This window comes from Typha latifolia, chromosome 9 (assembly GCF_019914945.1).
Source record: "Typha latifolia isolate L0001 chromosome 9, TyphaL0001v2, whole genome shotgun sequence".
NCBI classification, from domain to species: domain Eukaryota; kingdom Viridiplantae; phylum Streptophyta; class Magnoliopsida; order Poales; family Typhaceae; genus Typha; species Typha latifolia.
Genome location: NC_133094.1, coordinates 8,094,832 through 8,122,150, shown reverse-complemented (window position 1 = coordinate 8,122,150; position 27,319 = coordinate 8,094,832). Strand labels below are relative to the sequence as shown.

The window sequence follows — 27,319 nt, the reverse complement described above, 5'->3', positions numbered from 1 at the left end:
GCCATTGGGTGCCAACGAGCATGTCTGCACATCAAAGAGCAAGTGGGTTTCACAATGACCTCGTGACCCTGCACCCAAATTCCCAATTGCCAGCATAAGTTATTTACCCATAGCTTGGAGCCATCCCCGATAGCTACCTCAAATCCTATCGTCGATTCCTCCTCCAATCCCAACTTCTAGACCAGCTGCTCATCTAAAAAATTATGTATATTACCCGAATTGATGAGGATATGCATGCATTGCTTCTTGACTAAGTCGTCCACTCGAAGAGTTTTCGGCGCAATAGTCCCCAAGTACGCATGTAGTGACATCTGTGTTTGCACGCTATCCTCCATGCCCTCCTCTCCATAGCAACATGATCCTCTTCCACTTCATTAAGGCCATCTATCAATATAACACTCCCTGTTGTCTTTACGCATCATTGGTCCAGTATAAAGAACTCATCACAACGAAAGCAAAGTCCTTTCACTTTTCTTTGCTCGACTTGTGTTGGGGTAAGTGTTTAAACAACAAGTGGTCAACCTCCTCTCACATCAACTGAAGGCCTAAAGGGAACCTTCGAACTGGAAAACATAGTGGCTAGTCTCGATAAGGCAACAAATCCGCCTTAACTTTGTTGTTGGTCTAGCCGGGTAGAGGTTGTCCTTGCTGGTCCATATTGTATTGCTTTGGCTCCTCGGCTCCTTTTGCTTCCTCTCCATTAGGATAGCATATTGGAAGGAGTCATCAAGGGTGGCTAGACGAAGAGCTTTAACATATGCTTGGATGTCGCCTCGCTGCCTAGACACGAACATGCTTCACAACAATGGGTTCGACCACCTCGGATTGAACCGGCTACTAATCCACTCAAACTCTTCTTGGTACGCTACCATCATTATCCGCTGCCATCATTATCCGCTGCACCATCTTTGTGAGTAGAGCATCAAAGTCCTCATAGGATTCCGATCCAAAGTGTCGAGATATGCTGGCGCTAAAGTTCGCCCACCTCTCCAGTCGATTGTCAGTAGATGCCGAATTGTACTAATGAAGAGTGAAAGCTTAATTCAAAATGAAAACTTGCTAGCAACACCTTAGACTCTTCTGCTATCCCTTGGAAGGTGAAGAATTGCCCCACATGATAGAGTCACTCCAGGGGATCACTTCCTTGGAACTTCAAAAAACTTAATCGAGTTGATTGAGGTTGGATGCCTCAATCTTCCACTAGTGGACACCACGATGCAGGTGTGAAAGGAAGACACCCTTGGCCTATTCGATGGTAGCCTCTCATGTCCTCTTGTTGTGGTTCATCATCTTTGGAGTCATGGCACCCACCATCTTCTGCGAAGGCCATTAGATTCACTCGATATATCGGTTCACCCTATGGTGGTAGAGGTAACTCCTTCTCCATCGCTTCTTGCCTTGGCGAGTGGGGCAGCAAGTGTTCATTCCTTGGATGAGGACATTCCCTAGATTGGTCAGTGGGTCTGGTTCCATGGGTGCGGCCGCCGGTGGATGGTTCTGACCAGTCACCCTAGCCACAAGTGCATCGGCTAAGATCATCATCATCCTCTTTTGCCTCATCTTTTCTAACATACGGAGGAGTATCATATCTGTGGAGACATGTCTACCCTCCGATTCAACATGGCCAACTATGGATGGTTTCGATTAGCTAGGGTCGATTGGAGTATCCCCAAATCTTTCTTCTTGGTTTGTGGTGATCGAATCACCCTCTTCAACAATCCTCTAAGACCTTGTGTTCACCATCATTGGAGATTCAAGATAGTCCAAGGTCCAAATTGCTCTGATACCACTAATATGAACGACTTTCGAGCCCTACAATTGTTGTGAGTCCAAATCTAAACATAGAATTAGATTTTGACTTTCGAGCAGAAAGCTAGGGTTATCACAAATCATCAAGGTTAAGAGGTTGCTTGAGATCCAACAATTAGACGAACATGGGTTTTTGAGTTTATGATAGATTTGGGATGGAGGACAAATCTATCAGAGTAGATCATGGAAAGAGGAGGCCAAAATGGGTGGTGGTGATCGGCCTAGGGTGGCGGTATGGTAGTGGCACTGATGATGGTGGAAAATCAAGTAGTTGGTAGTGAAGTTGATAGAGAAGAAGTAAAGTCATTCCCTAGGGTCAAGGGGGTGCAACCAAATGAGGTGGTAGGCAATGATGGCCAGCCTAGGTAGTGGTTAGGGCGACCATGGCTTGGAGCTAGTCGAATAAAGAAGGAGGTCGATCTTGAGAGAATAATTCAATAATCTTAGATAATTTAGATTAGGGGCACACCACATGTTATATAATGGCTCCCTAGTTGACTTGGTTAGCCCAGCTAAGTAGCTTAGGTCTGACTAACTCAAACCAGCACCCTAATGCGTCAAATTAAAGGTTATGCTCTAAGCCTAACTGATTACAATTAGGTGCGCACCACAAGCTCGATGGCTACATAACTTGACTCAACCAACTTAGCTTAAAGAGCTTGAGTCAAACTAACCTAACACTAAGAAAACAACTAAATAGCAAATAAGTAACATAATAAAATAGATAAATAGCCAGATTGGATGCGAAAATCCCCGGCCCCTCCTTTATCGCTGGAGCCCATTGTGATTTGGCTCTTCCTTTAGTTCAGTTCGTAGCAATGGTGTAAAGGTAGTCTTCGTCATGAGCAATCCTAAAAATGCAAAAGTGAATGATGAAGTCTATGACATTCCTTTTATAAAGAGACACTTTATTTATGGAACGACAATAGTGAGAAAGCAAATGAAGGATGTGTTGGAGAAGTAGTCTCCCTTGGATGATGAAGAGAGCATATTTGATTTTATTAAAGTGTACATTTTTATTACTATTTTATTTTATCGCAGTAATTATTCTCGCCCCTTAGAGTTTATCACCTATATTGAAAATCTTTAATATATTTGTAAATATAATTAGGGACTCATTGTCCATGAGTTCCTTTTTAATTCCTTCCGATTGATAGTTGAGAAGGTCAACTTCATGAAGGTGAAGGGGAAAATAAAAATGAAGTGTACATGAGTGTTTGTAGCATTGTATTGATGGTAATCACGATTATGTCGATAATTATATATTTTTTACTTTTGATTTTTCTAACTATCTTTGCTTTTCTCACTATATATGTTTGGTTCTTAGAGCTTTGCCAAATTTTGAAACTCAAATTTCCTAACATGACTCATAGAATATTTTGATGAGATAGTGTTCCCAAGTTCGAGAAAGCACTCTTGCAACTATAATACCTCATATTTTAGTGTTAAGATGGTAGGTCAAATTATAAAATAATTTATTACATAGTTATTTTTTTGTGCACGGCATGTTTATATAAACTTTATCTTTTGCATATTCTTCCTCCCATTTAGCTATGTGAAACGAATGGTTAAAGGATTGGATTATGGCTCAAGTGAAATTCTACTAAGAATACATTGTATACGTGATGAGAAAAGAAAAAAAGACTCATATAGGGAGACGTTTTGAGGAGATATAAATTGAGAAGGCAACTGAGATTGTTTAGTGGATTGGTTCACCTAGTTGGTCAATTGTGGTGGACCTAAAAGAGATGTTCAGACTTTGAAGAAGTCCTTATATATGCTTCGTAACAGATTCGGCATTATTCAGCTGCTTGATAATTATTTTTAGATGGGGAAAGATAAAGGAGAAGAGGAAGAGAATGATGTTGAAGAGCATGAGAAAGACGAAGAGAAGGAAAAGAAGGAAGATGAAGAGAGGGAAGAGAATGATGAAAAGGAAGAGAAAGAAAGGGAAAAGGAGAATGATAAGGAAGATAATGGGGGGTAATTGCAAGAAAGATAAGAAAGAGGAGGGGGAGGAAGAGGAGAGAGAACTGTCTAAATAGAGGTGTCGAAAAGTATCGTTCCTTTGGGGGACATAGAATCTGATGGCGGAGTAAGGAAAGCCCATGAGGAACACAAACTAGATCTATTACTTATTGTCGAACTAATTATTTTAAGGGAAAATTGCATAGTCTTTTAACAAAATTATGGTTTACACCCTAAATTTTTACTATTTGCAAATCAAGCCCTATAATTTAATGAATGTGTAGAAAAAACAATGCCGTTGGATAAGTTAGTTAAACTTAACTAAACCTATGGGTTAAGTTAACCATACAAAAATACCTTCAACCAAGTCATACTAAGAGCATTTTAGTTATTTTTAGAAATAAGGACATTTTAATTATTTTAGAAATAAAAACATTTTATCATTTTAAAAATAAAATATCGCTACTTAACGAAATATTCTCATGGTGTTATTCCAAATCTTACACATGGTGTTTTCTGCATATATTTACTAAATCATAATGCTCAATTTACAAATAGTGAAAATATAGGGTGTAAACTATAAGTACATTAAAAAGTAGGGTGTTATATGCAAATTTCCCTTAATTCAATTAAGAACATTTTCTTGGGCAAATAGGAAATTTCTTTGGGAGACAAAGGTGGCAAGAAAATGAAAGTCAACTCTAAAGAAAAAAATAAACATGTCACATTTGATTATCTTAGAACTCAATTTCTGTTGAAAGATGACAAATGTTTAATTAAATGAATGCTTTCGTATCCTAATATCGGGGTCTTTATTTGAAAAGTTGATAAATCGATAATGGAGAAGTATCAGCTCCTACCTCTACTAAGTAATTATGAACTACTTGATGATCAAGTGATCAATTATTTTAGCAGAATTTGTTTTTACTAATAATTAAAGGATCTTGGTTTGTACAACTATAGCATATTTTCATCAGGGTTCAACTGCAAAATGACTCGATGGTTGATGAATTTATTGAAAATTATCTAGTAGAACTTAATAATACATAGTACTAATTTATCCCTCTTCACACTTGTAATCATTATCACCTTTTAGCAGTTGACATATAGAATCAAAAGGGTGTTCATTACAATTCTCCGCTAGACACTAGATAGCACATACTATGAGAAAAATATTGTATAATTTTTTAACATCACATCTGAAATAACCCCTAGACACACGTATGTATCTAAACACTAGGCAAAGATATTTTTCGTTTGCTTAAGTAAACATTAGACGAAATATTAAAAACGAAAGCAGAGATGTACGCCAAGATTTTAACGTGGAAAAACCCAAACGGGAAAAAACCACTGATCCAAACTCAGATCAAAACCAATCACTAGAATAGTAGCAGTTACAAGACTGACTCACAAAACACCCCGTCGATCCAAACGACTTTGTTCCTCTCAGTCTTGCTCGCTAGAACCCACGATTCACCGCTTCGTGATTGAAGTCCAATCTCGCAACCCTCGAGATTGATCTTTCGTCTCGATAGCCCTTAAGACGAAAGATTAAGATTTGTAGATGAGAAGAGCCTTGTGAGTTGAAGAACCAATGTAGCCTCCAAAAAGTCTCCTTGAATAATCTTCTTCAACCCTTCAAGTTAGGGCAACACTATCCTTATATATCATCTCCAAGATAGAGCCAAATCCAAGTTATATTCGTACTCACAAAAATCCAATAAATTGCAAACTTCATAGGTGCGTTCGAACGCGGCCCGTGTGCGTTCGAACGGCCTGACTTGATCTCAGGTGCGTTCGAACGGGCCCAGTGCGTTCGAACGCAACAGCTTGAATTCTTTAGGTTGCGTTCGAACACGTTTGTGAACGTTGCTCTCAGTCTGTGTGAACGCAGTGCCCGCGTTCGAACGCGTTTGTGAACGCGGCTCTCGGTCTGTGTGAACGCAGTGCCCGCGTTCGAACGCGTTTGTGAACGCGGCTCTCGGTCTGTGTGAACGCAGTGCCCGCGTTCGAACGCGTTTGTGAACGCGGCTCTCGGTCTGTGTGAACGCAGTGCTCGCGTTCGAACGCGTTTGTGAACGCGGTGTGAACGCGACGGCTTTTCTCCAATGATCTTGCAATTCTTCACACGAGAGATATTCTAGACTTGAGTAAAGCTCATATACATGTAAAAATACACTTAGAATATTTTGAACATAATTGCCAACAATTAAAAACCTAACAATCTCCCCCTTTGGCAATTTGTGACAAAACACCTAGGTTACAAGATATTACAAAGACTTCAAACTGAGCAACCAACAAGTCTAGAGTATTTTGCATATCAATCCCTGCAAAGAAACATATACCAATCCAAGATCAAGTGAAAATAACTTGAAATAAAAAAAATCAAAACACAGGTTATCACAAGAGCAAAAAATTTAACCAGACAAAGATTAAACACACGTTATCACAATTACTTCAAGTTAAGTTCAAATGCCAACGACACTAAGACAGAGCAAGGTTTCAACATTAAGAAAACTCCACTAAACTCCCCCTATGCCCATACCCCCCCACACACCTAGACACCTAAACACTAAGACACTATCTAAGACACTCTCCCCCTTTTTGGCACAAATGCCAAAGACTAGGAACTCGGAGGAAACTGACGATGAAGAATCGTCAACACGGAGTCAAGAACAGTCCCCTGACAAGCTTGCTCAGCTCGTAATTCATTTACTGCCGAATGGAGATCCTGGACTTGAGTACAAAGCTGATCGAAACGGTCCGAGTTTTGAGGTAACTCCCCCTCAGTGGGAGATGAGTCATCGGCAGAGCTATTATCAGAACTGTCGAGGTGCGATGACCGACCAACGGTGGAAGAGGATGGTTTGAGAGGAGACAACTGGTCGTGAGCTTGACTCCGCTTAAGAGTTATCCGATCCAATGGTTTCTGCGAAGTAAGAGAAGGTTCTGAAGCATCGACTCGCACCCCACTTTGAGTGCACAGATTTGTAAGAAAAATACCAAATGATAATCCCTCACGAGGTGCTTCTTTCTGTGCAGCTGAGAGAATCGAATCATAGATCACGGCAGCTAAGTCAATAGAGACACCCGATAACATGGCATGAAGAAGGAACGCACGATCGAGACTAATGCTGGAATGTCGAGTCTTGGGTGTAACATTGTACGAACAAAAAGAGGTGAAGCATGCGAGCCACGGATGTCGGCTTTGCATGCGGCATCATGTTACCTTTCCAACGTTCCCCTTGATCGGGGCAGTGCCGGCATATTCATTGACATCGAAAGTGGAGCGGACGTTGGATACCGGTACTCACCATCGGGAAGACGAAGTTCAGCACGAATAACATCGGAATCCGGGTAGATAGATACACCACGAACGGTAGAACGTATACGGTGATCGAAAATCGTGGCATTACTAAAGAATTCCTGAACAATTTCCACATAAGCAGTCCCGCTCATCCGACACACTGATAACCATCCTCGTTCAGTAAAGATCTGTTCAATCCCTAATTCAGAAAAATCAGATATAACCACGGGTCTTTCACAGATAACAGGACGGGTGCCAAAATTATGATTGTAGCGACCCGCAGCCGCTGTTGAAGAAAACTTGGGAGCCAAGGATGGCGATGAAGGCGGCCTTGGTTTCTTGGTCACTGTCGCCTTTTTAGGCATTCTTGAAAAGAAAACACGTTGCAATATTCAATACATGCCCAAAGCAACCAAAAAAATAGCAAGAATTTGAAAAAAAACTAGTAGAAACCATGAAGCCCCAAAAGGAAAAACATCTTTCACTTGAAAAACACTAAGATATCACGTTCAATCTCACAAGAACCATCAAGAGTTTAACATTAACGTGATCAAAAGTTGAGAACGCACAAAATCACTCTCAAGATCAAGCATGTTTAAATTAAATTCCCCCCTGTCATGTCGGAAGGGGGCGCTACACCAGAAGTGTCCTCCCACCTTTTGTTATGGCAAGCTGACACCCCCCACTTTATGTGATAAAGGTCCTTGATGTGGACCCCCTGGTTGACTTGGAGCTTGAGTGTCATTCTCAGCTTTGCCCTTGCCCTTGTCAACTACATGCGGTCGCTGCTGGCCCCACAGCCCCCCATCCTCCTTAGGCGCTTGCTGATGACAGTCCTAGAAAGGCTTTGATCTCTTCACGCTATCGACAACCTTGGCAGCATGCATGGGCTGTATTGCTACTTTGCCATGGTAAGAGTGGTGTCTTTTTCGGCATCAGCCATCCTCCCCTCGTTGGCCTTGCTGTGAGGTGACCCGTTCTTGGGCAGTCGTGTTTTGGACTTAGGTCCAGCCGTCCTCTCCTTCTAGTCCGCCCTCTCGCCCCATCTAGCCTTCATGGCTCCATCCTTCTTTCTCGATTTTCATTGCACCACGATTAGGGGTGAAAACAGGTCGGATTAAGTTTGACCCGACCCACTATCCGATCCAGATCGGATCAGATCGGATACGGATAAAAAAATTATATTCGATTTGGATCTAGATACGGATACGAATAGGGGTGTAATAAAATGTCCGAATCTGAATCTTGATACGGATAGTCTATTAGAAAAAATTTGGATTCAAATACGGATACAGGTATAGCTAATGTTATCGGTTTCAGATTCGGATAACGGATATCTGTTTAACCGCTTATATAAATACCCAACCCCAACCCACTTATCTACCCTAACCCTTCCCTCTCCATCTCTAACCCAATCGGTAGCCGTCTCCACCTCCACAACCCAAAATCTCTCCTCGCCATCACCGATCACCATCTTTGTCGCCATCACCTCTCCAACCTTTCCGTCGTCATCACCACTCTGTCGCGGCGTCACCAAGCTCTGCCTCCTATGGTCCTCCCTCCTTGAGCTTGGCGTCACCAAGCTCCGCCTCCTTCGGTCCTCCCTCGTCGAGCTCGTCATCACCAAGGGTCCATTGTAGCACTGTTGGCTTGGAACTCCATTGTGACTAAGGGTCCGTTGCACTATTACTCTGGCTACTACAATTTTCTAGCAATCTCCCATTACAATAGTTGCAATATGCAATCTGTGTGCTGGAGATGGTATGAAAATTATTTCTTGTTATCTAATATACTCATATACTGCTTTATTACTAGTTTAATGATTTACGCTATTACTTGTTGATTGCTGAATTTGACTTGATCAAATTAGATTCTAGGAGAGATCTTAGAGAAGCAGGCTTGAGATGACATCTAGAAGATGTGAAATCATTTTCTCTGTCATGATAAATAGCATCTTTCTTAAGCTCAGACATTATAGATGTTATTGGGTATTACCTTTAAGTTCTAATTGGATATTCATGAAAACAAACAACAAAATATTCATAAATTATATAAGCAATATTCCACCTTTTTGTGTGCTATCAGGTGTGGCTAACATAGTGGGAAGACGATTTGGAAGGGAAAAGCTCCCATACAACCCTAATAAGTCCTATATCAGCACCATAGCGATGTTACTTGCTAGTTTCATAGCAATAGTTGGGTAAGCAAACAGACTAAGCAGATCATTTATTTCACTGTAGCTGCTTTTAAGACCTGAGATTTCAATAACTGATATTTGATACATGACTTCAAATTAGGAGAAAATGGCAGCTATGCAGTGCCCATTACAAATAGCAGATTGACCTCAAGGGTTAAAAGAACTAGTGAGGCAAATCTCTCCAAATTGACTTTAGAAGATCGTCAATGTTTGTGTTTTCTGCCTTTGTTGTCGATTCTCTTTGGAGGCTATGCAAAAATGAAGAATATATATGTTAGAAGAGCAAATTGCATGTTTTCTTCTCTATTACATCTTTTTAAAGAATTCATATATGTTGTTTTTGTCACAACCATTTACATTCTTATTGTTCTTATCATTGTGTCCACTAAATATTACATTCTTTTCTATAGTTTAAAAGTTAGTATATCTTTAGCTTAGAAATCGAGTCTAAAGTGAAATGTGTTTTTGACTTGTTATCAAAGCTTTCTATATTATTTTAGGTGCAAGGGAAATGTGATTTGACTATTTGTTATTGAAGCTTTCTCTTGTTATCAAAGTTTTCTTTTTGAAATAATCATTTGTGTTAATTGTGTCTATAATTTGTTTATGATCTCATTTGTATCCGTTTAAAATTTGATTTATATTTGAAAATTATCTGATCAAAATCCGAAAATTATTCCATTCGTATTCAAAAATTATCCACATCCGTTTAGTTAAGATATGGTTTTAAATTTTGCTATCCGTTTAATGTCTAATATCTGTATTTGAACTAAAAATATGGATTCGGATATAAATTGAGCTCTATCGGATCAGTATCTCATCTGTTTTCACCCCTAACCACGATCCATGGGCCATACTTTGATATCTCCTCCAGCGGTGCTTCCTAGAGCATCAGTCTTGTGACTGCAGTCTGGGGGCAGAGGGGCATGCCTCCGCTGTATGCCCTATTACCCCACATAGGTAGCACAAAGCTGGGATGTCTCATACATCACCATTTGTTCCAACTGTTCTTCTTTAGGGCCGAGCCAGACCGCAGTTTTGAGCAGCTGACGTAGATTCACCTCTATGCAAACCCTGGCAAAACGACTTCGAGTGTGGTCCAAGGTCGTCTCCTCCATCCGTAACGGCTTCCTGAAGTAGGCCGCCACTTGAATTAGCGCTTCCAGCTCCCAATATTCATTTGGGAGATTGTGGAGTTGAATCCAAACCGGAGCCGTGGCGAACGCATCCAAGGAGGGCCTGAAGTTGTTTCTCCATGGCAGCAAGCTCAGAACTTTCCCCAGGATGGTCCAGGGGCCATTTGCCAAAACATAGTTGAGGTCCTCCGACCGTTCGAACCAGAATACATAGTAACCCTCTTGCATATCCGAGACCGAAAATCCTTCTATCCCCATCCAGAGGTTGGCCAAGATGCTCTTCAGTCTAAAGAGCGGGATCCCGTTACCCAGGAACCTGCCAAAAAGGGTGAGTTTCCACCTCTCGCGGCAGCGCTCTAGGGTTTCAGGGTCGATCACCACCGAGTCCACCAGCTGGGCCTTAATTTTGGCCATTACTTCTTCTGGAATGGAGCTCCCCTTTGGACTCGAAGCAGTCTGTCCTCCTGCCACTATAGATGCCCATGAGCGGGGAGCCGTCCCCTCTCGAGCCCTACCAGCTTTGGAAGAAGAAGCTCGCCGGCGTGCGACATCCTCACCCTCGTCGCCCATTAGAGTGAGATTGGTTGAGAGGAGAAAGAGGTTTTCGTTTTTTTTTTCTGCTATTTCTTGAGAACATGTTGTTCTTTGATCTGTTTCTATTTTGACCACATTATGGACCTATATAAGAGCAGATGGTCTGCTGACTGGGTTGTAGGCATTCGGTATACGTGGTACAGAACTCAGTGCATCCGAAATTCCGAACAGAAAACGCCTGCATCGGTGCGTCCTGATCTGCAGATAATCTCCACCAAGATTTTAATAGAGCTGAATTTACTTTTGTGCCCTTCATCTACTCCTTGCCCTTATTATTTTTCGCTCGAGTCAAAACTTGCAGTTTCTTGAATCTTGATACGATTTGAGAGAGAGAGAGAGAGAGAGAGAGAGAGAGAGAGAGAGAGAGAGATGGCGAGTAAGGTTTACACGCTAGAGGAGGTGTCAAAGCACAACACCAACAAGGACTGCTGGCTCATCATAAACGGCAAGGTATTACCGATCTGTACCCCATCTAAATCTAAAGATCTTATCTGCTGATATTTGATCATCCATGATTTTAAGCTATAGATCTGTGAAATTTCCTACGATTTTCTTCTTCTAGATTTGTTATTCTATGATCTGTTTTGATGTTGGATCCACAAACACCCGTCTCCGTGTTCTTTATGTGGGTAATCTATATGTTGGGCTTTTTGTACTCAGATCTGTTTGGTAGATGCATGGAACCTCGGTAGGTTCTCATGCGCAAAGGTGAAATCTTCAAGGTTACAAAAGTAAATAAATATGCGTCGAAAGGTACTTTGATTGATTTTACAACAAGCGAGTAAAAAAAAATTAATTTGTTGAAACTACATAGAACACCACAGGTAAAAGATAGTTACCTAAGGAAAAGATCAGAAAGTCAGTAAATATTTTAACTTGGATACGATTAATCAATTAAAACCCAACAAAGGACCTACCCTGGGATTCTATGAACTTTTTGGATGCACTTGAGATGTCTGGCTGCCCATTGATTGCGATGGAATATCCAGGGAGGGAGGGAGTTTACTATGCCACTAAGATTCATATTAGTTCTACCTTTCAACCTGGATACGGAAGGAAATAAAAGTAACTTTAGATATGTTATACTTATGAGAGTTTACTATGTTATCAGCTAATTTTGTACTCTTCCATGATTTATATGGTATGATGCTGCCTGGTGCCCTGTAGTTCTGTTGAATTTCATACATTTACCACTTCGTGTCTACATTTGCATGTTACAGATACCCTATTAAGTTCTAAGTTTTCTTTTAATAATGGTGTTGGAAGTATTTTATCCATTGTCATTGTGATCCTTGTTTAGCTAGCATCTTTGTAAATTTCTTTGTTCTTATTCACGTTATAGAAAAATAATTAAAATTTCTTTGCTGGGATAGTAATAAAATATTATAAGCAAGTTCTTTTTGTTTACCTTTTAGTTTGTAACAATTGCTTTGTTTAGCATTGTTGTAAGTGTTCATTTTCTTGTGGTTTAGAAGTTTACTTGTATGCTTGATTATTTTGGGAGTAGTTGCCTTGCCTCCTTGCTCATTTCTTATGATCGGCTCATATCTTTCAGTAGTATTCTTATATGATCATACTGAATATGAGAATCATACTAAAGCTTTGTCAAATTCATTTGTTTTTGTCATGCTTTGGTTTTGTTTTCTCATAACAAAATCATGATCTCTCTCTATATATATATTAGAGAGACTAACCGCAAACATCATATCTTATTCTTTGGAAGCCAAGATCCTGTATACTTCTAAAAAAAGATGTGGTTGTATTACTGCTCAAGCATTTAATGAACTTGTATTAAATAATGCAGAGCTAGTTGGCTCAGATTTATTAGTTGATCTGGATTATGATTATCACTTAAGGCTAAGCCTAAAGCCTTGTATTACACAACATGTAATCTAGGTTGATAATTTCAGCAACAAACATGATCAGATATAACACTGAAAGTTGGCTGATGAACCAATCTCATGCCTACTGTGCATATTATACTGTTTGGACAAGTTCATTTCATTTCTCTCAAACATCAAGTTTTGTTTAATGTCTACCCTAATACAATAACTCCCTGTAAAATGCCTTGATGTTTTGCACAGGTATATGATGTGACCAAATTCTTGGAAGATCACCCTGGTGGAGATGACGTTTTGTTGTCATCTACTGGTACATTGTTTGCCAACAATCAGAGAAACCTTAAAATTTACATCCACTACTTTGTCAACTAAATGGTCATGTTCTGCAGGGAAGGATGCAACAGATGATTTCGAGGATGTTGGTCATAGCACCACTGCTAGATCAATGATGGATGAATACCTTGTTGGGAACATTGATGGATCTACAATACCCACCAAAGTCAAATATACCCCTCCCAAGCAGCCTCACTATAACCAGGACAAGACCTCCGACTTCATTATCAAGCTTCTCCAGTTCTTAGTTCCATTGGCAATCTTGGGTTTGGCAGTTGCTGTCAGAATCTACACCAAATCAGAGTAGCTTCTTTTAACACCATGCAAGTTTACAATAAATTATCAAGATTATCAAGAAGATCATCGGTTATTTTATGTAATGACAGCTTCAAGGGAACTATAGTAGTAACTTTTCGTGTGGTTCATTATCAGACCTCTGCAAAACTGGGACTGATTCATTTAGTGTGATGTTTTGTCTCTCAGATTTGTTCATCTTCCTCTTAATTAGTGTTTTATCCTGGATGGTACCTGAAATAACTTCGACAAACATTGTGCTGTTCCGGTCTTTTTGACCACAATTGTGGAGAAGATAGGTGCAGCTACCCTGAAGTTAAGGTTTTCGAGATGTTTCGCTGAGTCCAAAATTGAAGTCCTATTATTATTAAGCATGTCTAAATTTGGTTCCTTCAATGCAGGTTTGTTTCAGTTTAAATTTTAATTGTTGCATGCAAACTGTAAGGTATGTCTGGTCTACTGGGCACCTGAAAGTTAGAAGAGCTAATCTCTTGTCACTTGAATAAGATAAATAAAAGGTACCTCCTTGAGGTACTGAGTTGATTGTTTTAAGTGCTTTCTTATTTCTTTGAGAAAATTATAAACATCACCCTACATTATAAATAAAGCATTCTCTTTTCAGTATTTATAAATAGGCTATTTACTAAAAATTACAAATTGTTAGGGGTTTTTTGCATGAAAAAATTTACTTGGTTTTTAGGGTTATTTGCATTGAAAACCTGCTTGGTTTTTGATTTGATAAGGCAGAGTCATTTTGAATTTCTGTTGCATTTAAGCTTTTTTTATACTTTTCTTCTAATATTGTTCTTTTTGTCGTTTAGTGTCTTATTAAATATTAATGGGACACTATAAGAGAGATAGAAATAACCCGTACTTATCTTTTTCTTCATTTTTTTATTTTCTTTATTCTTTATTTTCTTTATCTTCTACTTCATATGTTGTTGTTAATTCTTCTTCTTTTTCTTTATCTTTATGTTCTTCTATTGTTCCTTTTTTTATCTCTTAATTTTTTTATACAAGTCTCTAATTGCTCTTTAATTAATAAAATAAGAGACTAATTAGAGGTAGTTTAAATTGCAAATTTTTGTCAAAATTTCATACTTACACTATGAATTTCGTATTTAAACTATGAATTCTTCATTCGGCCGTAGAACATGACATCATATTTGGAGTTTATGATCTAGAACTATTGTATTTGGAGTTTCTTCATATTTGAAATTTATCTATGAAACAAAAAAATATGAGAAGAAATTCATAGTTAAGTATGAAATTCTGACAATAATTTAAATATTTTAAGTATATATTATAATTTATTTGTAATATTAGATTAAGTTATATTTTTGAAACATTGATTAATGAGTTTTTATTTATTTAAACTATTTGTAATTTATTTATATGTAAATTGTAATGGTGAAATATATAAATTATGCAATGTAAAAAAAAATAACGAAAGTTGTTAAAAATTAATGAAAGTTATTATTATATTTACGAAAATAACTAATTAGAGATATTTTTTCTATACAAGTCTCTCTAATTGCTCTCTAATTAATACAGTAAAAGTCTAATTAGAGATAGTTTAAACTACGAATATTTGTCAGGATTTCATATTTAAACTACAAATTTTGTACTTAAACTATTAATTCTTCACACTGTAGATATATTTCGAATATGAAGAAACTCTAAATAAAAAGTTAATCTAATATTACAAGTAAATTATAATATATACTTAAAAAATTGTGAATTATTGTCAGAATTTTATACTTAAACCACGAATTTCATACTTAAACTATAAATTTCATACTTAAACTACAAATTTTATACTTAAATTATAAATTTCTTGTCAAATTGTTTGTTTCACTATATATAAATTTTAAATATGAAGAAACTCTAATTCATGATGTCACGAATTTTATCCAATTAGTTTCATATTTTTTGGATGTCAGATACATACCTTTTGAATATTTTGCTAAAATTACGCAAAATTAGAATTTCGTAATTTAAGTATGAAATTCATACTTTAAATACAAATTTCGTACTTAAACTATGAAATTTCAGTTGTGCATAGTTTTAAAAAAATATTCACAATATAATTATTTGAAGTCCAAAAATTATGAAATCAATTGAATAAAATTTATGACATCATATACTAGAACTTTTTTATTTGGAGTTTTTTTAGATTTGAAATATATCTATAGCATAATGAAGAATTCATAGTTTAAATATGAAATTCTGACAAAAATTAATAGTTAAAACTATCTCAAATTAGTCTCTTATTTTATTAATTAAAGAGCAATTAGAGACTTATATAAAAAAAGAAAGAATTAAGAGATAGAAAAATGAGCACTAGAAGAAGAAAATGAAGACGAAGAAGATGAAGAATAAAATGAGTACAGGTCATTTCTGTAACACTCATGTCCGACATAGGCACATACACGCCTATGTTCTCACATGGCACGTGCGGTGCACACGACAAGAGTAGCGAGGCCCGTCACGCATAGATACATATGAACTCAATATAATCCATCTTAGAGATCAATCATATTATCAACCAAATAAACATGTTAACATATGAATGTCTAAGTCTAGAACAATCATACTAGACAGCTACATAATCTGGTAGGCCCACATCGGCCACGGCAAACCATCAAAATACAACTAAAATCACTAATACCTGAGTACACTATAATCTAATATATATTATACAAATCATCGTCTATACAATATAGTACAAATATCAAATAATAGTACAACTCAATATCTTGATAAACTATCTTCTATACCATCTCATGTCTATAGCTCACCTTATTTTTGCTCTAAAATATCTCCTCAGGATATCTCAAATCGCTATCACGCATCATAATATCTGGGAGGTTATTAAAAAAATAAAGAGAGTCATGAGCAAAAGGCTCAGTGAATAGACCTTACCCTGAATCAGTAATGTCAAACAAAGAGTATATCATGCAATGGATAATATGAATTAGAAAATGCATCATGTCATTAATTAGTATATAAATGTGTCCTCAATAATACATAAATAAAAAGTAAATAACATATAATTAATAAAAGTATATAATCCTCGACAATGAATAAACGAATCTCTATGTCATATCATCATCATAACTCTCTCTCAAATGACACCTATGATACATGTCGATCATGATCATATTATAATACCAAATGTACTCATAAATGATGTATATTGATAACTCGATAATTAGATATATCAGATAATAATGAAATTATATGCATTTCTCAACATCTCAATCATCAATGTAATCACTAAATGTCATCATCATACTAGACCACTATGCACAGTCAACATTCGATACCCAATCTCCTAATCCAACCCGAAGGCTCAGAGCATACCTTGCCAACCGTTAAGGGTAATTCAATCATATAATCATACCCTGCCAACCGTTAAGGGTATCATTATTATCCAGACCTGGGTACCCAACTAGATGATAGAAATTACATAAGGATAACTCGCCACATATACTTTGGTAAATGGTTCGTGTCTGAATGTCTACTGCGCACACAGACTACTGACCTCGGACGTAAGGCCAATAGGATCGCGACTATGTCGAGTCTCCAAGCATGTTTTGACCCTTGCGCCTACTCGTGTATCCTTATGCTTTATACCAACTATCCTATCAATCAGATATCATGCTTTCCTTCTAAATAATAGATCATATGCATATATTCAATACGATAACAAGTCAATGCATAACAGGAATTTAGGTGAAATAGGAGTCAAGAGAAAAATGATGCAACATAGTCTCCAACTATATAGTCAACACATGCATACCCATGATAATCTATCATATGCATACTCATGCTATAGAATAACTAGACATAAAATTATAACAGTATAGTTATCTCTAATCACATCTATATATCATCATCATACTCATTCAAGGTCAGCCTAATAACATCCATGATAAAATATGCTGACTGTAATCATCTCTAGAGGCTAAAATATAATCATGCTGGAAGCCAAAATATGCATATACATAATTATATAATAGATCCTAATTTGAGAAAGACATCTAGAGGATAAACTACTCACATCTAATCAGAAGACACAAACCACGTATCCCTCACGTCCGACAACCGATTGTCAACTCATCGCTAACAGGGTCCACGGGGTCTCACATAAGAAGTCTGGGATCTAAACATATTTAGGTAACATAAAATTAATCGTTTATTCGATTATAATCTGTTCGAGTAAAATATGATGATTTATTAGGTTTTAGAATTTTTACTTATCTTTATAACTAGTTAGATTTATAATTAAAAATAAAAATATAAACATAAATATAGATAAAAAATCTAATTATAATTAAGTTGTGGTTCTAACTCTATCTTGAGTAATTAGGGACTATGTAATATTTACTTTATAAAATAATAAGTAAATAAGCCTAGTATTTTATTTGTTACAAAATAATAGTATATAATAAATTATTAGAATTACTTAAAAAGTATATCATAAGAATAATAGTACATAAATCTAATAATTATAATTTACAAATCTATCTATGAACTTAATAGAGATATAAATAAATAAATATAAGTATTACCTATATCTATGAATAATAGCTTATAACCTAATTAATTATTAATTATACTAATTATAATTAATAATAATTATATTGAAGAATATATATTATTATTAAAATAATTAATATCTAAATAATCTATTTGCATTAATTAAGAAAGAAGTACCTAAATTAATAACATAAATAAAATAAAACAAAATAAATAAATAACACTACCACCAGTGCTGAGCTCGGCCCAGCATTGCCTGCCACTATGTAGAAATAGGAGAAGAAGCTGAGGAAGAAGAAGAAAGGAATAAGAAAGAAGAAAGAAGAAGGAAGAAGAAGAGAAGAGAAGAGAAGAAGAAGGAAAAGGAAGGGAGGAGGAGGACCGGCACCAGCAGGGAGGGCATCGGCTGTAATTCTCAATTGGGTATCTCTATTTTTGACTTGTAGATGGCTAAGATTAGGCTTTTAAGGAGGAAGCTGAGAAGTTGAAATAGGAATTTAATAAGATTGGAGTTCGAGGAGAAAAATAAATATTTTCATATATTAGAAGATTAGAAATTTTACAAATCACACTCTACGGTTTATTTATTTTGTGATTCACACCCCGTTTTTAAGAATTTACTTTCCTAATTTTTATTTAACACCCTAATATTACTTTAACTAACTAACATTAATTATATTATATGGTTTATATAACTCTATTTATCAAATTACTAAAATACACCCACTACCCTCTCACATCCTCTCTACCCCCATCTAGTGAACTCTACCGATGAAAAAAGTAGACTCGTCGACGCTGCAAGGTTTATCATCGGTGGAATCGCCTAGATCGACGATTCAATTTCTTAGCATTGCAAGCCATCTGAAAGTCGCTCAACAATATGCTTGGGTTCAACCTCCATTTCTTAGCTTTTAGCAAGAACTTCCTCCGGGGTTTGATTTCGACAACACTCTCTTCTCTCCCCCATCTTTGCACATTTGATCTCAGCTATAACCAACTCTCCAGTACTATTCCCCCATCTGTCCCTTCCATCCCTTTCCTTCTCCAACATAATCCTTTGTCGCAACTAGCTCCCCGACTCCATTCCCTCTTTCTCGGATTCCTTCTCCCCTGCCTCGACCTCAAGCACAACTCCCTCTCCAACACAATTCCCTAACCTCCTTGTCACCCTCTAATACCTCTCCCTCTCCTCCAACAACCTCTTCGGCCATGTCAACGTTGTTCTCCCTAAGCTCTCCTAGCTCTGGGGCCTATGTCGTCACTGCTGTCGACGGTGAGCTTTATTTGAACAATGACCTGTTCACCGATGAGGTTGGTCCCAAGAGCTAATGGGCTCTAGTGGGCTATAAGTGTTGTACTTGCATCATAACTTTTTGATTGTGGTGGAGATTGGGCTGGCGGTGGCGCTATCGATTAGATAATCATTGTGCTTGTAAAACAAATGCTTGGTGCTGTCGGTGGAGGCGTTGTGCCCACTCAAGGTCGGGATGGTGGTGGCGATTGTAGGGATCATGCTAATTTCGATGGCAAATATGATTGTTGGCTTGGGCAAGATGAGGCGGTGAGGTGATAAGGAAAACAAAAAAGGAGAAGATGCAAGAGATATGGGTAGTTTTGATATTCTATAAATTACTTAGTGTATTATAACAGAGTATTTTTTTTTCTAGTACCAATATGTTTAGTTACAGTTAGGTTATATTAGTTTAGGGTGTTAAATAAAACTTATAGGAAAAAAATCAAGAGTACAAAGATTTAATTATACGTTAAGTTAACTACAAAGCATGGTTCAAGTTTTCTTTGAAACTGAGACATTTCATCAAAATGTTTAGCGTTTCAATCATATCTAATCCAAAACTGCCTAGCATCCAACAGAAACAATCCTAACGAATATTTTAATGTATGTTTTTTATTTCTAAGTTGGATTTGACTTAAATGCTATTAGATTTTATGTGATGCAGTCAAAAATAATATAAAGAAGACTATTTTTTAAAAGAAAGTTTGAAACCAATACAATGGAACTAAAACCGAAACCAATAAAAAATGAATGGAAGATTTTATGTTTTTTAACCAAGTTGAAATCAAAATTGAAACTTCAAAACTATGACGTAGGGGAAGTGCATAACTTTTGTGCATAGATGATAACAAACCAAAAGAAATTAAATATCATGATATAACTTTTTTAACAAAAGAAAGATTGGATAAATGGAGGATAAAAATCAAAGAGAGTACCTGGGAACAATGCTAATCAATGAAGTAGAAAATATAATGAATTGCCTTTTAACTTAGGAGAGTCAAACAAAGCATTTGTCCTAATAGCTTTGAAGTGAAACTTTGTCAATGTTTTAGGGCCGGACTTACTCAAAGAACAACTTTTTGGACGTGTTTGAGGATTGATATTATGGTCTTAAGATACACTGCACCCCAACTACACTGTGCTTTGCTTAATTCTCAAAATGCAAGATGCAGAGTAAGTGGAAGGATATAGACCTATTAGCATGATTAACTATGTTGCTCCAAAGAAATTATGAAGGTTATAGCTAATAGATTGAACACGGAGATTGACAAGTTAACTGTGACGGGCATAAGTGTCTTAATCAAAACTAGATATATTTTGGATTGTATAACTAATGCTCATAAAATAATATTTAATGACAAGGAGTACAATTAACTTTCATGATTTACGTGATCATATATATAAATCATGTCTTCCAAGCCTACATAATAAATCCCAAAGCAAAGTTTTTCTCTTCATGATTTATATGTATGGATAATTTCACTTAGATCCCCCTAAACTATTACTATTTTTCACATACACTTTTGAACTTTTTTATAACCCACATACCTTGCTAAACTAAGAAACATATTTGCATATACCTTTTGAATTAGGAAAAAAAATAACTATACAAACCTCTAAACTAAAAAACTTGTTTTGGATCAAGAGATGTATGTGATAAAAAAAGTTCAGAAAGTGTATACAAAAAATAGGATGATTTAGAGAATCTAAGTAAAATTATCCCTTATATATATGATCATGTTTCTCAGTGTTCTTTACCATCAATCGCTACCACCAGTTCACCATCAAAAGTTTCCATCTTTTATACTCTCTCTCTCTCAAAAAAAAATCCTAAATTTCAATACATGAAATTATGTTCCCAAAGGCTGTTGTTGAGACGAAATTTATTGTCCAACATTGATATATGCTACTCTTTTGGCAAGATAAATGCTACTTTGTAAAGAAGAAGAAGACTAACACCCCACCTATCTCAGCTTGTCTTCAAGAGAATATTCTCATCTCTTATTCCTCTTAGTGGACTATCTTGACCTAAAAAAGAAGAAGCATTGCTAGGGGAACCAATTTAATTCAAATTCAAGATGGTGCTCTTTGGTGGTTTCCCTATGAATGAAATATTTTAAGGAACAACTTGTAGGCAGATAACTTCATTGAATCCAATTACATTTTACAAGCTTGATATACATAGAAAAGGAGATATATTTTGAAGAGCCCATTACAAAAAAAAAGCATCAAGCCTAAAAAGCATACAAGATATGAATGAGGAACACTCAACACATTCAAACATAACAAGCTATCTAGTTTTAGCTTCCTCTCAATCTCAAATGGATCTTTAAACAACGTAATCATAACTTGCAAAAATGCTAAAACAAACAATCACTTAAGGAACACCTAAAAAACCACACCTAAGCAATCTCGATATGAACGAGGAATACCCAACAAAGCACCAACTAAAACAAACTAGCTAACTTTTCCCCAAAATGTTGTTTCACAATAAATCTCTTTATTTAGCCTTATCCTAGGGTGGATTTTAATCAGAATCCACTTCTATCATTTGGAAGTTATATTGCCCTTAGAAGATTAAAGATCTTTCTTTAGCCCACAAGCAATAGAAGGATTCACATGAGAGATTCTTTGCTTCATTTGGAAATGGGAGTAACTTCAATCTTTGTGGTTTGGATGAATTGGCTAATAACATTTTTGGAATGTCCTTTTTTTTGGAAAAGGAAAGATTTTATAAAACTCGATTCCACGGTTTATAAAAAGCTTCGTCAGAGTTGGAGGCCAAAAATTGTAGAAGATTTACAAGAAAATCCCCATCCTAGGTATAACCATAATCAATATTTCTACTATAATTAGCAAGTCAATTAGCCTCTCTAAAAATATGATATACTTTATAATTTTGATAATTGCAAGCAAATAATTTGATGTCTTCAACTATGGCTTCCATCGCCCAAGCAGGTTAACTTAATAAATTGACCAAAAGGAAGAGTCAAGACTCAATAATGACATTTGAGAGAATTTTGTTCGTCCAGAATAAAATCACCTCTCTAACAGCCATTGCTCAACCATTAAGACAGAAGTATACCACCCATAGTGAGCAACTACAAAAATAGGAGCGCAATTAGCTTGGCGAACTACAAAGCCTACACCTCCAACTTCCTCATTACTCTCAAAAGAGTCATCAGTGTTTATCTTCCACCGGCCAGGAGGAGATTATTCCTACTGAATGAGAATGTTCAAGGAAATAGGTTTCGTATGTTCAACAAAACGGTGTTCAACATATTCATTAGTTAGAATAATAAGGCGTGAGCAAACATGATCTATATTTTTCCTATCTTTGTTGAAAACTATCCGAATTTGATAATTCCAGATCTGCCAAAATGTGACAACAATCAAGGCTCTTAACTAGGTTTTGTCCTTGGGTCGGAGACCGTACTCCTTATAGAGTTAGGCACTGTCGCCCAAGCTGTCCCAATAGATTAGACTTTGTGCCACATGATCTTTCACATAATTCATATCACAGTAGCAACACGATAATGAAATGAAAAGATGATTAGTAGTTTCATGCTGCAAAGAACAAACTGGGCAATGCAGGTCCACAATCAACCCAAAGTTGCCAAGGTTACAACTAGTAGAAAGTTTGTCTCAACATAATTTTCAAAGAAAGATTTTAATCTTCGAGGGGATAGACAAATCCCAAAGATTTTTTCACCCAGCCTAGCATGCTGTCCTGTCGAGCTGGTTCTTGATGTGGCAATAAGCAGTTTTAGAAGAAATTTGACCAGAGGGATGAAACTGCCAGATCCACCTATCAGTCCCCACATAAAGAGAAAATGTTAATCTTGAGGATAGCATGACTCAGATCGGCACCACAGGTAGAGTTAACCAAATTCTCATTCCAACTTTTCCTATGCATGAGGTTGGAGACTTTGGAAATAGAGTGGACCATATTAATATTGGCGAAAGTAGGCCAGCAGTTCAGAGGAGTGGAGGAGATCCAGGGATCCCTCTAAACATTACCCCTACCGTCACGAATAACATTAATGAAGCCACCCATGATTTTCTTGACAACACTAAGGATAAGCCTCCAAGCCCAAGAACAATGCCTAGGCTTGTTAGAGGCCCAAGGGTGGGGAGCCCCATATCTGGCCCAAATATCATTTTCCCCATTCAAAACTTTGTTAATGTTCTTAGCCATTAAGAAAATCCTCATAGTGCGAAGATCCATAATATTAAGCCCACCATCACACTTGGGCTTGGTAACCGTGTCCCGCTCAACCAGGTGTAGCCCTTTGTTATAATGACTCTTCTCCCAAAAGAATTTCCGGAATAGCTTAGCTATTCGGTTAGCCATAGCTATGGGCGTCTAAGCAGATGACATGAGGTGTACGTGCATGGAATTGAGGACATATTTGATTAAGACAACTCGTCCAGCCTGAGTTAAACAAGATCTTTTCCATCCCGCAAGCTTATCATTCATTTTAGAGAGGAAGTCCTCGTGATCCTTAATGAGCAATCTATTTAGTAAAAATTTAGAGCGTACTTAAAAGGAAATTCCCTACTAAGCATATGAAGGTTATTAAGGATAACAACTCACTTGTGCAAAGGCATCTTATCCGAGAAATAAACCTAAGACTTGGCCTTATTAATCCTCAAATTAGTAATCCGTTCATAGTTCTCAAACATGTCAACCATAGATTTGCATGCATAGGGACAAGTCTCAATGACCAAAAGGAGATCATCGGCATACATCATATGACTAACAGAAACATTGTTACCAAAACAGATAGAATTAATATTGCCAATGATAATCTCTTGCTTCATAAGACAAGTAAATATTTTAGATACCAAAGTAAAACGATTAGATGAGAAAGGATTTCTTTGTCGAATATTCATACCCCCTTTGAACCGTTCAGAAGAACCATTTATCAAGATTGAAAATATAGGCGATCGGATATAACCATCAATCCATTTGACATAATTAGCAAGAGATATAGCAGACCAATTGTTTTCTAGATCTATCTTGATCATAATATATTTTTTTCTCACATTTAACATAATTCATAAAATTTGAAATTTTCTGAGCAAGAGCTATGTTTTCATGAATATGCCGACCAGCCATAAAGGCTATTTGCTTAGAACTAATCAAGCTCGGGAGAATAGGTTTAATCCTATTGGCTAGTAATTTAGCTAGGATAAGATAGTTCACGTTGCAAAGTGAGATAGGCTGAAAGTCCCCCACCTTGATTGAATTTGGCTTTTTTTGAAATAAAAGTTAAAAACGTCTGCTCCCATTGAGTAGGAAGGAAAGAACAATTTTGAAAATGCAAAAGCAATTTAAGTAAATCAAGACCAATGATGTCCCAGTAATTTTTATAAAACTTAACCTGAAAATCATTAGGGCTAGTAGCCTTACTAATCGGCATGGACAATAAGGCTTTTCTCACTTCATCAACGGTGAATTCCTATGCCACCTAACTTTGGTAGAAAGATGAAAAACTTTGTTTCATCCCTATCAAGAAGTCAATTGTTTCAAGATTTACTACGTCATTTCATGCAAATTTGCTTAAGCAGAACAACGACGATTAAGCATGCCAAGTGTAGTGCTATTAGTAACAGATAGCGGGGTTAGACTCTCCCTCCTTTCCAAAGCCACAATATCCCTCTTAACTTTATCCAATTATCCTTTAGCCAACCCAAGTTAGATTGGTTCTAGTGGGAAACAGAGGATTGGACAGCCTTAAGCCTAGAAAGAAAACTATGAAGGAAAGGAAGATTTTTAGAAAATAATCTACTCAAAATATTTGAAACCAATTCCCGAACTTGCAGATAATCAAACCAAAACCATTCAAAACGGAAAGGCAATTTTTTTTCAATTTTAAAAGAGCCAAGAATGAGCATAATTAGAGCTTAATCAGAGGCAATACACAACAAGTGTTTCAAAGAAATCCAAGAGTACAAGGCCAATAAAGCTAAATTAATGAACACCCTATCCAAGCGCACCAAAATCCTAACTAGACTATGCCTATTGTTACACCAAGTATATGGAGTCCCAGAAAACCAAATATCATGAAGATCAATTTTGCTAATTAAATATCGAAAAGTTGTGACCAAATAAGACAAAGAAAAGGGTCTTCCCCCAATTTTATTTTTAGGATTAAGAGTGCAGTTAAAGTCTCCCATGAGGATCCAAGGCAAGTTAAAATACAGAAAACTCAGTTCGTACTATAACTAGTTGTGAATTTGAGGATCTATATTAGCATAGATAATAGATAGTAGGCTGGGGCTAATACCTAGTTTAGAGGCAATGACATGTAAGGCTTGAGCAGAATAGTGTACCACGGTGACCTAAAAGACTTTGGTGCGCCAGCAGATTAAGATTCCTCCTGCCACACTCGTCCTTAGAACACAGATACCTCCCACTCTGGTTCAAGTTTATGAAGAGTTTTGTATTATGCTCATCAATATGGGTTTCAAGTGCAGAAATATTAGGAGAATAACTCAAAATAAGCTTAAAGAGGTGAGTTTGGCCTTCCTTTTTTAAGAGAACCCAGATGTTCCATGAGATCGCACGCATTAAGATACCATGGGGGTTGGTTGATCCTTCTCGGCAAGTGCCGGGTTGGGGCTTTGAGAAGCCCGCTCTTGACCAACATCACAAGCCATCTTCTTAGCATTCTTTCTCTGAGGTTTGAGAAGAGAAGCTACTTTGAATTACGAGGACGAGTTTTGCAATTTCCTCTACCGAAATTACTTGGGAGTAGAGTACACACCTAGATAGAAGTTAGGGTCAGATAGCTCTTTCAAGATGAAAATTATCTCAGATGTTGCCCTTTCCCGAGCCACGCTTAGGGCATTACTAGCTAGAGTGACTATGTTGAGATGGTTCAGCCCCCTATCCGAGTCAAGAGGAGAAGCAGGTAGAATAAATAAATTATGGAGAAATTGAAAACACTCAGAAGGCTCAATCTCTTACAAGTTTGTAGAGGAGAGAACCATAAGGAAGTCAAGGTGTAAAAGGGGAAATAGAGGAGGAGGTTAAGTTTCTTACTGATTAAGCCCTTAGAAACTATAGAAGCAGGAGCAGAGAAGTCAATCTTTGGGATATCGGAGCTAAGGACACTAGAAGTGAAGTCTGGGCAAAGCACTACTCATGTGCATGTCAGGCATTTGAACCAAAGGATTTGAATCATTGCATTGACGTGGCCACTCGAGGAGCCATTGTGAGGCTTGCATGGAGGAAGAGCAAGAGGGCACCCGAGGAGTCAGAGCGCATGGCACGAGGCACCCTACCTCGAGCCTTGGATGGGTTGCTCGGAAAAGTTACGCCCAAGATGGGGGGGGGGGGACAAGGAAGGCATTTTCTACTAAGGTCATTTAGCGAATGGTGCCTTGACTAGCAATAACTACCTTCTCGGTAGGCAGAGCAGCATTTACTTTCACCGCAAAAGTGTGAGCATCACTTGAGTAGCATTTACTAGCACCACGAGAATGGGAATATTAACTCAACTAGTAACCAGTGGCGAATACGAGGGTTCAGGGGAGAAAATAAGAGGTCGAGGCGAGGGTATAGAGCCAGCACAATTAGAAAGTCAGCCATTTCTTCAAAATTATCTCTCTTCGGTAAGCTCTCAACACAATGTCCATTTTTTTCAACCATCCTCAATCTCTCTTTTAGTTTTAGTAGGGAATATAAAATATGTTTTAATTAAGAGTACAACCATATCTAATCGATTGTAAGGTGTATTTAATAAGCTAATTAATGCAATATCGTATTGCTCTCTTTTTTCACATAGTTAATGGCAAACTGGGAAGAAAATAAAAATGAAAAAGGCATCCATGCAAAGAAAACACAAAGCAGGCCTCCTATAAAAATAGAAAATAAAATGTGTTTTTGGTAAAACTAAAAAAATCAATTTAAACGAGACAACTTGTAGAAATGCCACAAAAAAAAAATTCACAAGAAACAATTATCCCAATAAATGAGTTTTCAAAACTAGT

At 37.0% G+C, this 27,319-nt stretch overlaps 2 protein-coding genes across 2 annotated transcripts; one reads left to right on the top strand and one right to left on the bottom strand.

The window, feature by feature from the left end:
• The first annotated feature begins 10,179 nt into the window (after window positions 1–10,179).
• LOC140795501 (cytochrome b5) lies at window positions 10,180–13,875 on the top strand. The gene is made up of 3 exons (XM_073148107.1): window positions 10,180–11,461; window positions 13,096–13,162; window positions 13,242–13,875. The coding sequence occupies exons 1-3, from the start codon at window positions 11,381–11,383 to the stop codon at window positions 13,490–13,492; spliced, it is 399 nt and encodes a 132-aa protein (XP_073004208.1). The 5' UTR covers window positions 10,180–11,380; the 3' UTR covers window positions 13,493–13,875.
• On the bottom strand, window positions 10,229–10,987 carry LOC140795077 (uncharacterized). Its single transcript, XM_073147446.1, has one exon. The coding sequence runs from the start codon at window positions 10,985–10,987 to the stop codon at window positions 10,229–10,231; it is 759 nt and encodes a 252-aa protein (XP_073003547.1).
• Window positions 13,876–27,319: the final 13,444 nt, after the last annotated feature.